We start from the raw sequence: 14,722 nt of genomic DNA, 5'->3' as shown, positions 1-14,722 counted from the left end.
GGGGAGTTCCAGTACTTATTCCACTTCTAGCACTGAGTCTATTGCAGGCCGAAATTATCAGGAAGTCCTTAGTACATAGTAAAGAAAAGACGGAATATTAGTGCCACCCTCACCCCTAAACAAACAAACAAACACACACACACACACACACACACAAACACACACACACACACAAACACACACACACACACACACACACCTTTGTGAGGAGGGCATGATTTCTTTCTGTTGTCTTATCACACATACATATATAAACGTCTGTCTTTAAACCAGTGCCGTTTGCTAAATAAGTCAATGACCCTCTGGCTGTGATAGATAGTGTGTGTGTGTGTGTGTGAGAGAGAGAGAGAGAGAGAGAGAGAGAGAGAGAGAGAGAGAGACTCGGTATACTGTCTGGATAAACAGACAGTACATTCTATGCACAGATAAGCTTTTTTCATAACATGACACTGACTAAACTTTATGAGTGAAAAAAGAGCAGACAAGTTTTTACTTAGTGAAAGCATGAACACACTCAAAATCTTACTCCATCAAAATTGGAAATAGCTAGGTAACATTATCATTTGAGATGAGCAAATGTGTGCTGAAATTGGAATGTATTTGTTCAACATGTTCTCACACCTTCATATCTGTAAGGGTTTGGTGTAACAGTGTAATCCATTAAATTAATTCCATATTACCCTCAATTCTTTGAAATCTTCTTTTTCTTTTTCTTTTTTAAAGTAACTTCAATTAGCATGTGAGATTATTAGGCACTCAAAGATAAATGGTAAAGGCGTCTGTACAAAGTTAAAATGCAAAGAAGCAGGACTAAACAGGACTAGAGCTCTTCTACCCTAAATAAATATAATTTCTAATCTTGATTATTAAGTAATAACTATCGATTTGATTATCTACAGTACAATCATTACTAATATAACATACACATTTTCCTGGACTTTGCCAGGCATGTATGTTGGCATCCCTCTGTGGTCAAATATTATAATTTAACAGCTTTTTGGCATTAGAAATGGGCAAACTGAAGCTATGAACACTATGACCTGCTGTTCATATAAAGTAGCCACTGCCTTGAGAAATCAGAGACAAAATGGGTGTTTAAGTGAGCTTTTCAAATTCTTATTTGAAACCAGATCAGTCCTTCAGATTGAACAGGTACACACTCTTTCACACATGAGAGGCAACTGATACATTTTCATTTATCTAATCCCTTACAACCTTTCCTGTGACCTCCTAGATGAAACATAAATATGCATAACTGTGGGTTTAGTTGTGTTACTCATTAACTGTTATTACCTTGGACTCCAGGCATAGTGCTGACTCATCTGAACCAAGAAATTCTCCTCTAGGATTTGACAGTGAAATGGCAAAAAAAAAAAATAAGTGAATAAAAAAATAAGATTTATCTGATGATTAATTTAGATTTTATGTGTCTTTCTTACATGACTACCACATGTTCAGCTGTGGAAAGCTTTTATGTCTATCCCATGTAAATGAGCTTATTGTAGGAATGCTAGTGTCTGTCAGTAAGTAGCTCAGGTACAGGTGAGGCAGGTGCAATCAGGCATATTCAAAAAGATTCATACCTTTCTAATACATGGCCTGTTGATTTCTCTCAGGGCTGCAGAAAAGTAGTCATGTGAGAGAAGTGATAAGAGCACCACAAGGTGCTCAGCTACACTCTGTGATCCCTTATTACAGAATTCAATGCCTGAGCTGGAGCAGATGCAAAAGTGTCTGTTTATCCTATGGCACTGTCTGATTCATTTGGCATTGCTTGTTTTTCAGCACTTGACTTAACAAAAGTAACCTGAAAATATTAAAAAGATGCCAAATGCAACAGCTCATAAAGGAAAGATACTTAAGAAATAATAACAAACAAGACTGTAGGATGATTTGAAAGTCGTAGGTGAACGTATATAAATGCCTAGCTGTGATTGATTGTTCAGCTTGTATCTGGACATTCAAAGCTATGGTATATTTATTTAGTCAAAAGATTATAAATGCTGAATAATAACTGATGTTTTTAGCACTGACGCAGAAAGTACAGATTATGAAAATTCACAGTCAGTGGATATAACAAACAAATTAGAATTACTAGATTCGTATGAAAGAAACTCTACTACTACATAGTTTTTCAGCGTATTGGTATATTCACAATTTTCTATGTTAGTTTTTAAACAATATCTAACATGCCTCATGGTCCACAGATTACTCCATAAGATTTGTAAATAGGCACATGTTTACATTCTATTGATCAATCAGGCTCATTTTTCAACCTTTGCCAAAAACAAACCTGTGGATTAGTATATTTCTCCTCCATAGATGACAGTGAAAATTGATTCTTCTTGTTGAGCAAACATAATTTACTTCACTTCCAAGTAATTTTTTTTTTACTTGGATCACAAAAACAAGGCATGTTTTTGTGTACAAAGGACAGTATGTCAGTACATATGAGCCATCACTCTGTACAACAGGTTAAATATGAAAAAGATTCCTTATTCATCTGATTTAAAAAATAATAAATAAATAAATAAATAAATATGGCACATGTGGCACATAAATTACTGTTTGTAAGTAACTTGGCCCTCAAAAACATGGCACTCACACAACATGTGTGCACTTCACAAGTAAAAGGACAAAGCCATACAGTTCACTGGGAAACTATGTAAATATTTCTCTCCCACCACAGGCTCAGCCAATGAGAAGACACCAGAAGATCACTAGAATGACTTAACCACATTCTCTCTCTCTCTCTCTCTCTCTCTCTCTCTCTCTCTCTCTCTCTCTCTTTTATCACTTTTTACAAGGTTTAACTTCCCACAATACAAGGTCCTCTTCTTGTTCACTTTACAGCCTGGAATCATGCACAGGGACAAGGGAAATTCATGGTAAATCTGTTTTAATCCACTCATATCTGAGTATTATTTTCTAATTGTATTTATTGAAGGATTCATATTTAGATTCTGTATTAAACATATAGTGTATATTTAATGTATACTTAACATACTTAATTTATACAGGTTTTTTTTTAGCCGATAGTAAGCCTATACTTTGACTATCTTTCAGTTTAACAGCACTGCTATTCACAGCACCCTTAGGCATGACAACACAGTGGAAAATAATATTATTGTCATGCACAAAATAAATAATGCTTTAAAGATGTAAAACAGCTATATTTTATCTAGACCATGAAGGTGATGTGGACCATCTAGCCTGGGTTGGTTGTTATTTTAAGCAGTTGTTTTAATTTAGTTTAGTAAGCAATGATTTAATTGGTTTTATTTATGTTGTTTGTATATAATTTCAAACATAGAGTTCATACAAACTCAACTGATCTATTGATATTCTTGAAGCTCATGGCTACAACCAAAGCTATTGAAGATGGACTGAAAAGTAGTAGCTGTTGAAAATTATTGTGCTGCTCTTGTATAGTCATGTAGTAATGGTATCACAAAAACACATTTAAAAAATGGCAACAGCAAAAAATCCAAAATCATTTAAAAGTCATGCATGTGGTTAAATATACAAATAACAGGCTAAGAGAAAGATTGAAAGGCATTAAAGAGAAACCATATAGAAGGTCAATAATGAAAATAGAGAGAGATGCTGTAGAGTTCACCAGCTGAACAGTCAGTTCTCCCTCAACATGGTTTCCCACTATAAACGCCATGAAATACAAGATTCATGCTATACTGGGCAGTCTATATAAGCTTCAGTATAAAGATAAAAGCCAAGTTCTCGTATGTTGATTTTATCACAAGAAATGAATGGTCATGGATCACTATATACATGAACTAATTATGTCTAGTCACATTATAAGCAAACATCTGTTTAAAGAGCTGAAAGATGAGTTTCTATTATTTTGTGTTTATGTCACCTGCCTTTTTACCTTGGAAAGTGGTGAAATACACAGTGAATGTCCATGACACTGTTTTAGAAATGTCTGTAGAAATAAAGACATTTAAAGCTGTGCTTGAGATCAGGAAAATATCATTTTATCTTTGTGTCTGTGACAAGAGGTTGTCTTGAAAGGCGGTAGCCCCAAAATAAGTATGAAAATCACACTGTGTCAGGATTTTGAATGTCACTCCTGCTTTTGAGCCACTACACCAACTTCATCACAGCACTTATAGCAAAATAAGCACCAAAATAGCAACATTCCAGCATTAACCAACAAATTACACTTGCATCAGCATGAAAACAAAACCCAAAAATATCTAATCCTGCATCCCTTTTGGACATCTAATTGCTTTGCATCACACTAATTGTTCTCCAATTTTTACATTATTTAAAATTTTTCACATTTTTAATTATTTTCTTTTTTAAAGCTAAAGATTTTAATTTGGGTAGTTTTGATGTCAGAGTAGTTGCACAGTGGGTAGTGTTGCTGCCTCACAGTTCCAGGGTCCATGGTTCGATCCTGAGCTCATGTGGTCACACTAACACTAAACACTAACTCTCCAAACAAAACTACTTTCACAAGCATAAACAAAAAGGAAGAAACTAAAAAATGGTTCCCTAACTCCCTTCCTAACCCAAAACCTGGATTGCTGTCTATGTGGACGTTTTCCCTGCTTCTGCATGGTGTTCCTTCCAAAATCATACCGGTAGCTGGATTGCCTATGCTAAATTGCCCCTAGGTGTGAATATGAGTGTGCATGGTGCCCTGTAATGGACTGTTGTCCCAGTCAATGTGTGCCTCCAACTTGTGCCCAGTGTTCCTGGCATAGGTGCTGGATCCACCGAGACCCTGACCAGGATAAAGCAAGAATGAGTGAAGAAGAATGAAGGAATGAATGGCTTTGATTTTGTGCTCATTCTGACATTACGTCGATATTTTCCCCTATACATCAAAGTGAATTTAATCCTGTATCATGTCTCACATCTCTATCTGATAATTAAATGAAGCTCTTCATCATCAGTTTAGTGATATCATATCCAGACTTTGCTTACTGTGTCCTTTCTGTTTCAGTTGCTGCTCATTTGATGAGTGTAAGCTAGCTACAGAGTGGCTTCTGAGCAGGACTAGACACCGCCCAAAGATAGCTGTAATATGTGGCTCTGGACTCAGCTTCCTTGCAGAGAGCGTCTCCAACAAACAGGCCTTTCGCTATGAGGACATCCCCAATTTCCCTGTGAGCACAGGTATTTGACCTGTATTTGACCTTTGTTGAAGCATGTTCTGTACATGTTTAAAATTGACTAGTACAATCATAAATGATGTACAGATTTAAACTAGTCAGTACCTGAAAACTGCTTATTGTATATTAACCTTTAAATTCGATCTCATTATTGACCTTGACACCTATAGATGGAAAAGACATCATTTTGGTTAGGTCAAGATTTTTTCCTGTCAATCTGAGCTAACAGGGGTCTAAAAATACTGATATGGAAATAAACTCAAAGAATGGGTTTATTCAGATGTGCACATAGAATATGGAAGAAATCAGCTTGTGTTATTACCCAGAAACTATAGTAAATTTATTCATCTTATGAAAAGGATGCAGTCAGGGTATGGGGCTGTTGGGAAAGCTCAGAGCCTGCAGTACCGTACACAGGGGTTTGGCTATGCCTCTCATTTTGTTGTGGTTAACAAATCATGCCCAAGTCTTGGTAAAATGAGCCATGAATACATGAGAATTAATAACTACTGGCCATGAATAAAATATGACGACTTGGGTAAAAATAGTCCGTAATCTCTGCCAGAGGGGGTTCTTATTATGATATCTTGGACATATTTAAATATTTATGTGGTGAAGTGAATAATCTTGATAAGTGTTAGAATGCACATAATGATATTTGTGTGTGTGTGTGTGTGTGTGTGTGTGTGTGTGTGCATGTCTGTTTGTGCTCCATTTTGAATTGATGAAATAAATGATGAGTATAAAACTTTCACTGTGTTTAATGACTGTGCCAAACAAAAAGCAATAAGACTGAAATAGTTTTCTTATGTTACTTCCGATTCTGTAGTTGGCTGAGGCTTATCATTGTTAACTGATGCCTATTGACTACATTGTGATAACGGCTTTTAATTATAAGAACTGTTGTTTTTTTTCTTTAATGTTTTACTCAAATTTTGTTTTAGTGAAACATTTAAGGTTACCACACCAATCCGTTTTCCCATTTTTGATACAACACTAATAACAGCAAGCTTTAAGGTAAGGTAATATGAAAGATTTGTGTTGTGTCTGTGTCACATGCATTGAGTATACAAGATGTTAGTACATTGGATCAGAATGCTTAAAATCTGATCTGACACCTATCTGGTGTTTCAGTGTTGATACAAATATTCAGCATGATACTTAGTATTAGATCATTTGATCTCAAATAATTGCAGTAAAATCAAGTCATCTTACATTAGCTTAAAATGCTTAATGTTGATTTTATGCAACGTGCATTTTAAATTACCTCAAAATGACCTTGAAAAAACTTAAACAAAAAGTTTTAAACAACATAATTAACAAAACAGTATTTATTTTTTCTCATTATAACAATTGTTTTATCACCCAGAAAATAACAAACATATGCAGATTAAGCGGTTATCATGTTCATTAACTCTGCAATATTAAAAAAAACAAATAAAAAACCCACCATTTTCATGGTTACAATAAAGAAATAAACCCCCTTCCTAGATCCATCTGTCAATCTTCAACAACAACAAAAAGAAGCTTATAGAGCAGCAGAGGTAATGATCCAGCTGCTGTCTTATAACAGTGCAGATTTTAGGGCTAAGCAAATCTCAGTATTCAAGGTTGCATTTGAACAGGCTGGGACTGGTCAGGTGATGAAATACATTCTGCCCATTAAGCAACTTTTTCCCAAATATGAAGGCTAATGATAGTAAACAGGCACCTTGTGTCATCTACATGGCATCAAACCCACCAGTCATATTTAAGGCTGGACATATTACCTGGAGTGCAAATGTAATGATTGAATAAAATAAGGATGCCAATCTATCAGCGTTATTTAATTTATTAATGCATCACCGAAAGATGTCCGCCAAATACTTGTCATTTTATTTAGTGTGTGACACTTATGGCTTCAAGGCAAAGCATACCAACTTATTGTTATATTACATCATACATCATGCCGTATTAGTCTGAGAACAACACATGAAACAAGATATGTCACATATGATGTAATGCATTGTTCTGAAAGAGGCACTGGTCATCCTGAACACACATAAATGTTTTCATTATAAATGAGTAATACACAGTATACACAATAGATTTTCAAAGGTTTTAACATCTTGCTGATTTACCTACCAATATATGTTATTGAAAATTGGATATATTTATATCACATTTATGCAAATGTGAGAACAGTCATTGTAAAATGTCAATGATGTATCTCTTTCCCATGTACATAGTGCCTGGCCATGATGGGCAGCTTGTGTTTGGTCATATAAAAGACAAGTCCTGTGTCTTCATGCAGGGCAGGTTCCATCTATATGAGGGTTATTCATTGTGCAAGGTGAGTCTGAACTCTTCATGCCCTTAAATCTAATGCCATAGCAATCATTTGACACCAGGGCATTTTAGCATTGTAAATCATGTGCATTAACATTAGATCATATCCAATCACATCACTGAAATTACTGAAGACATCCACCCCAAATGTGCTGATCAGATTATAGGAAATATTCACATTATTCTTCAGTGTCTTTAACTGTAATGCATTGTGTGTAAAATCCCTGTTCATAATCTTAAACAAGGTTGAGTATGTTTCTTTTTTATTGTTTTATTTCATCATACTGTATGTGTCATGGGTTCGCCCATGTAAGCTGTTCCAACTCCTAATGAATGCAGGTAAATGTGGCATTTATCTCTGTAAGCTATTGACCCTGGCACTCTTTCTGACTCCACAAGGACAATTGAACCCAGAGAAAGCTACTCCTATCTGCAAAACAGAATGGAGTTGGCACCTCGGGTATGGCTCATTAACTTTAGCTGTCACAATCAGAACCCGTGCTGCATAAATATAGACAGTACAACTGGGGTGCTGATAGTGGAAAGAAATATTGTTCTCTCCCAATGTTACTATCATACACAAGCATGAAGAGGATAGGTGAGTATGAGTCTAGAATTATAAAAGCAAGATTTAACAACAGAAATCTAAACAATGTTGTCATATACAGTAAGTGGCATACATGTTTTCATTCACAGAATGCTGGACACATACTGTCCAATATCCATTAGAAATAGAAATAGTTTAAAATACTAGTATCTTAAATCAGACCCCTTGAGTATATACAGTATGGTGTGATTATGCAATTATACATATCCACTGAAGAACTAGTTTGGTGTATTAGACTACTAAGTCACAGCCTATTTGTAAAAATATTTTTTTTGGCAATGAACTTCATGTCCTTCTGCCTACTGACTTGTTAGCTTTACAGAAGCCAGAACAAATTGAGTTCTAGGCTTGCTTAGCCTGGGTCATGTGAGAGAGGAGCTCTGAAATTTACACATGTCTATCCAGGGGGATCATTTAAGTGTGGCACAAGGTGCCAAGGACCATCTTTTCATTAAATCGCAGAGGGATCGACATCCTCCTAAAGTGCAGAAGAACTGCCAAAGTAATTGCACCTCTGACAATATGACACAACGCATTACAGTCAGACATCACTGCCAGAATGTGTCTCTAAAGCTGGACAAGAGCACTTCACTCTTAATGCAGGCTTAGGCATTAAATCAATCCATTGCCCGTCTTATTCAGTACCAGCATTTCAAGGGGTCATCTCTATGAAAATGTTCTACTTGAAGCCTTCTACCTGGTATGCTGCTGACCCGAATCAAAGTTTCATCAATGTTTAAATTCAAGATTAAGATTACTCAAATTAGTGTGGGATTTTTGTGTAATTACACGTCAAGCTCTCATTAGGAGGTTAACCCTACCTATAAAGAATTACCATTTTTCGAAAATGGTCCATGTTTTCAGCACAACAGTATGATTTAAAAGTAGCAGAACAGTTTATCAATGTAGCATTGTATCATCCTATTGTGAGGAGATTGCAAGTCTGATGATGCGATAGCCATTTGTAGCTTGAGTCCAAAAGAGAACTATTGGTTCTGCTCTCTGGATGAAAGGAATGGTCTTCCTCACAGACTGGTGGCAGATGTGCTATACACTGGAATTAACTACTGTGTTGGTATTGGCAATGACTAAAATGGAGAAATTTTACTTTAAAAAATAGTCATCTGCAGACTGTCTTTCTCCAAAACCTGTAACACAAGCAATTCTAATTTTGACAGACAGTGCACCTTGATTATCTGCAGCCAGAGAGATTTGAAATAACTAATCTGAGGTACAAGATGACTGGAAAGCAAATTCTTTTTCTTCTGGTTGGATGCTAATTCTCCTAAACCTTGCACCATCACTCTGCTTTTTTCACTCTCTAATAAAGAGATTTCATGAGGACCTGTCAATCTACAATTGAAGCTGAATGCACTGGAAGAAGCTAAAATCATGAAGCATTTGACAGACATGATTGTGTTCTGCTCACTGAGTGAATAAGCAGACTACTCACTCAATCAGTTCATTTACCATACTGATTTGCTAACCTATCCCTCATTTTAGAGTTGTAGAATGAGAAGGATATGTTACCATGAAACTTGCCTTATTTACAGGTTATCATTTTGAGTGCATGCAATAACACGCATGCAAACATGTACACAACTTCATTAAGTTAGCTCTTCTTTACTGACAGATGTGCTGTTGAGGGTAATTAGATAACAATGTTCCTAGCCCTTCACTGACCCCCTGGTTATGTCAATTAGTAAGGCACTTTCACGGAGCTGATGCAGTTAGTGTTTGAATATACTTTCCTTATTTCTACAGCTTAAGTCTGATTACACCATCACTGCTCTGAAGAGAAAGTGGAGAGAGAGAAACAGTACAGAGTACATAAAGGAAGTTGTTAGCTTTGTAAATGAGATTGATACAACACAATTTTGATATTTTAAGGATTATACACATCCCCTCTTTGTGTTATTTATTTGTGTTATTTATTTTTTGACAGTAAGTATAGGATAAATTATACAAAATACAGACAAAAAAAGGAACTTGGAGTGGAAACCTTTTGAATTTACGTGCATACACATATGCAAACCTCATGTTTTCTTTTATTATTATATGGATTCAGAATTTAGCTTCCTTCCCCATATCTTTTTTTTTTTTTTGCTTTTGCAATTAGTCATTGTTAATTACTGACCACTACCAAACTGGAAAGGTAAAGGCTGAAAGGTGCTTCCTCCAAAATACAGACACCACAATTTAATATATTGCTAATGTGATGTGAAAGGGCAGCTGCACATGCTCAGAGGAGAGTGCTAATCACACTATTTTGCATAAATGAGCTAACAGACTCCTGTAACTGCTTTCTCTGAGACAGATTTAGAAATAAACCACTGCTAATATAATGTCACACACTCTTACACAAAACCAAAGGTTGACTCTACAATTCCTAACATTTATTTAATTTGTCCAACTGGGGAATCCATATGGTGCTAGGTATAACCCTATAACAGTCTTTTCCTGTCAGAAAGGGTTCAGAGGTTTAGATCACTTTAGTAATCTAAGAACATTAGCTATCCAAAGAACCTTTGAAGAACCTTTTTCCTAAGAGTGTAAGACAGATGGACATGCTTGAAGGAGATTTCGTATACACAGGCACAGGTTATTGGCTGTTGTAGCCTCGTCTTTGCTTATTTGTACTGAAATAATTGCCTGTCCATGAAAAATGTTTATACGCTGTAATGGTGTCCAATTTAATTTGTAGAGTATTGATTTGGAATTAGAGTTTTAGAAAGTGTTGGTTGAGCATAAACTGCTAATACAGAGTCACTGCTGTCAGTTGCAGCCTCCTGCCTTCACCAAGTTTCATCAGTTCATCAAGATCATTATTCATCTCTCTTTCTTGCTCATTCTCTCTGTTTCTTACTGTCACACTCTCTGCGTGGCAAAGACCCTAATAGCCTTGTATCCACATTCTGCATTTATCTTTTTTAACATCACTAAAGCTTCTCTGTACCCCCTGCTCACAGCTGCAGCTGCTCTCTCTCTCTCTCTCTCTCTCTCTCTCACACACACACACACACACACACACACACACACACACGATAAAGATTTAGAAATTAAATAGTGGGGTAGGATTAATTATGATTTAAGGACAATGGGAAACAGAAATTATAATGCTTTTTCCTCCACAATGATAACATATTTCTAAGATGTTTTCATCGTTTTTGTTTCTGTTCACATTTTGACTTGATAAGAACTGGAAGTGGGGAAAGGGATATGTAAAACTGTTATGATTCTGCATGGTGATAAGATGGTAGTAATAATCAAAAGACATTTAGCAATGGGCAAATTTGATTGGATTTTGATTTTGGAAGAAAATAAGAATTTTGTCTTTTAAGTGATTAATACATGAATCATGCACCAGGAACATGGCCTAAACAAGGTAAAAAGGTCAGTTTTGATTTCAGGTTGTCTTTAGAGTGTGGTGGTCTGCACAGTGGTACAGTGGGTGATGTTTGATCGCATAACTCCATACCTCCAGTTTAGGTTATTGCCGGCGTGTGGAGTTTCACATGTTCACAAGGTGTTTATGTGGGTTTCCTCTCTGTTTTCCTGTTTCCTCCCATTGTTTATGAACATGCAGATAGGTGTATTGACTAAATTGCCACCTTGTGTGAATAAGTGTGTGAATGTGTGTGTGTGCTTGGTGCCCAGTGATTGAGACTCACTTCCCATCTGGAGCAAATTCTCCCGCCCTGCGCCCAGTGTTACTGGGACTGGCTCCAGATCCCTGACCAGGATAAAACAGTTCTTGAAGATGAATGAATGAATTTAGATTGTGGTAGTAGGATGAGAATTGTCTACATGTGCTATAGGCTTTTACAGTAAAATAGATTTGGATAGAATCCCATTAATTTGATACATAATTCTCAGCTTTGTATGACCCCAAAGAGAGTACACATTTTTGTGTTGGAAAACACTCTAGGAGAGACCTTGAACTCTTGCATAAAAACTGTGTTCTGGTTCTGGTGAAACTACAATTAAATATTCGGTGCCTCTCTCCAGGTTACATTGCCTGTGCGGATTTTCAAGCTGTTGGGAGTGGAGATGATTATCGTAACAAATGCATCAGGAGGCCTCTGTCAGGACTTCAAAGTGGGTGATATTATGATAATCAAGGACCACATTAACTTGCCAGGGTTTGCTGGACAACATCCACTATGTGGGCCCAATGATGAACGGTAGGGACTGAGAGATACAAAAAGCTTGGTCCTTATTGCAAAAACAAAGGTTGCTCAAATGTGGCTAAATTAACATACATTTACCATTAAAAATTATATGTTTCTCTTTGTGAGTGCAGACTACAAATGTAATTAGTCCAATGAGATTGGAAAAGAAAAACCACAGTATGTGAGTTTGTGCTGGAAATTTGGGTGGTTACTATTTTTGGCACTAAAAAAAAATTCCTCTTGATGAAGGCTCAAGAGTAGAGACTAGAGGACAGAGAAATAAAATGCATTACAGAGATGGTAGTGAATAAAACTAGAATTTACTCGCTTGAATTGAAGTGTTTCAGGTGTCTTGTTGATAATTATTATATAACTGCATTTAGGAGCTTAACATATCACATAAATTTTTTTAAATATGACTATGTACAATTTTTTAAATATGACTATGTACCTTGTATTATTCTTCATGTTCTTTAGATTTGGGATCAGGTTCCCATGCATGTCTGATGCATACAGCAAAGAGCTAAGAAAGTTGGCTCTGGACATCAGCACTGAGCTGGGTTATTCTGACTTTGTGCGGGAAGGAGTCTACTGCATGGTCAGTGGACCCAATTTTGAGACTGTCGCTGAAGCACGGATGCTGCATATCCTTGGAAGTGACTCTGTAGGTAAAGAAAACTACACCCGCACAATACAATTGTGCACACATTCAGTTGGGAGGTTATCTGAGCCTTCATACATATTTTAAGAGGAAACTGTTGCTGTGTTTGTTTCCATTGTGAACTGCCTACACTGTAATTAACACTTCATCAAAATGTACAGTGATTAAAGGCATAGTGAGCAGTTTTGGAAGAAACCCCCCCCCCCCCATCCAGCTAAGTTTTTTAAAATGATTATTTCTAACAATTCTACGCATTATAATTTAACTATGCTTTTACTAAGCATCACAGGTCTCTCCAGGCATCTTATTGTCAACTTTGAATGTTTTATTACAGTCTTCTCATTAAGAAATACAAAACAGAACTGCACACTCTTATTAACGATGCAGTGCATTCTACTCTTCGCTGGTTTTCAGAAATAATAATTAAATAGCAATTTAATGAAGAGTGTCTGTCTCCTGTTGTCCCTGCAGGTATGAGTACAATCCCTGAGGTGACGGTGGCCAAGCACTGTGGCCTGCAAGTCTTAGGCCTGTCTCTCATTACCAACAAGGTGTCCTTGGACTACAGCAATGAGGAGAAGGTCAATCATGACGAGGTGCTGCAGATCAGCAAGATGAGGGCTGAGATGCTCCAGAATGTGCTCAACACCTTTATTGCTCGCTCCCATCATGTGGAGACCATCAACAGCTGCTAGACTTCCTTTATTTTGACTCAGGCAGACTGAATATATGCAGACGCCAAGGAATATTTTTTTTCTATCACAACTTTCCAGAGCTTGTTACAATTTCTTACCCACACAATGTATTTTTCATTCATCCCGTATAAGCTGACATGTTTAGAGTCAGTATTGTCATTGTAAATAAAAATGCTCTAAAACTACTAATCAGTTCATTCAAACAGCCTCAAATGATCTATATTAAACACCATTTATTTTCAGACTATTGTCCAAACCTCATTTGCATGAAACAAGTCACTATGATATTTAGTATAGTGCAAAGAGAAAGATAGATGAAACCCCTGAATATACTGCTATGATGCAGGGACCTGCATTAAACACTGAAATGAATCACTGTTGTCAAGTTGTGTTGTATTGTGCTGCCAGATCTCCCTGACTGCATGTGCAAAGACACCTCAGCTGAAAGAGGAAACTGCCCTTAATAGAAAACAAGGACACAAGTCTCACAGTGGCTACAATGAATTGTGCACTTCATTGCCTGAGAAATAAAGAAGGCACATTGCGTGAAGATTGCTTCAAAACCTTACAGCCACACAGTTGTATTCAGTCAGCTTTTAGAGTTTAAATACATGTGGATTGATTAGTGTTGCCTTAAGACTGAAGACCAAGTGAAGACTGAAGACCTATGGGTGAAAACAATGCAGCCTGATTAAGTCTATGTACTACTTGACAGGGCCATCTCAAGTGGTGTGTGGAGCACAGGACAGTGTTTTTTCAGGGCTAGGGCTGAGGGAATGTAGCATATAAATAAACTATAGAACCAAACCAGTGAACAAACTAGCCTAGTGTATTATTACTCTAACTGTTTCTCTAACAATATCTAAATATATCAATAATTCCCATCTGCGAGAGTTCAGCAGAGTACCAAAATCCGATGCACTAAACGGTCACTGTAATTGCTCTAGCATATGCTTGCGGTGTATCAAATAAAAACATTATTAACTACAATTTTAATCATCAATCATTTTTTCATATTAACTGATCATAATTCAACCATGTCATGGCATCTCCCATAAACCCAGTTGGCCATGCACAAGGCCTAGGGGGAGGCTACTGCTTCAATAATCAAGTGTGGC

The 14,722-nt window shown here is 36.6% G+C and overlaps 1 protein-coding gene across 1 annotated transcript; it reads left to right on the top strand.

The window, feature by feature from the left end:
* Window positions 1-2,751: 2,751 nt before the first annotated feature.
* On the top strand, window positions 2,752-13,846 carry pnp4b (purine nucleoside phosphorylase 4b). The gene is made up of 6 exons (XM_053633948.1): window positions 2,752-2,888; window positions 4,973-5,145; window positions 7,370-7,473; window positions 12,085-12,260; window positions 12,726-12,916; window positions 13,381-13,846. The coding sequence occupies exons 1-6, from the start codon at window positions 2,863-2,865 to the stop codon at window positions 13,602-13,604; spliced, it is 894 nt and encodes a 297-aa protein (XP_053489923.1). The 5' UTR covers window positions 2,752-2,862; the 3' UTR covers window positions 13,605-13,846.
* Window positions 13,847-14,722: the final 876 nt, after the last annotated feature.

This window comes from Ictalurus furcatus, chromosome 1 (genome assembly GCF_023375685.1).
Source record: "Ictalurus furcatus strain D&B chromosome 1, Billie_1.0, whole genome shotgun sequence".
Lineage (NCBI taxonomy): Eukaryota > Metazoa > Chordata > Actinopteri > Siluriformes > Ictaluridae > Ictalurus > Ictalurus furcatus.
Note: the sequence above shows the minus strand (reverse complement) of the source record. Positions and strands in the feature narration are given on the sequence as shown.

Coding starts and splice junctions, on each gene's coding strand:
- pnp4b (XM_053633948.1), top strand. CDS start 2,863: ATGCACAGGGACAAGGGAAATTCATG. Junction 5,146..7,369: donor CAATTTCCCTGTGAGCACAG/GTATTTGACCTG, acceptor CCATGTACATAG/TGCCTGGCCATGATGGGCAG. Junction 7,474..12,084: donor AGGGTTATTCATTGTGCAAG/GTGAGTCTGAAC, acceptor GCCTCTCTCCAG/GTTACATTGCCTGTGCGGAT.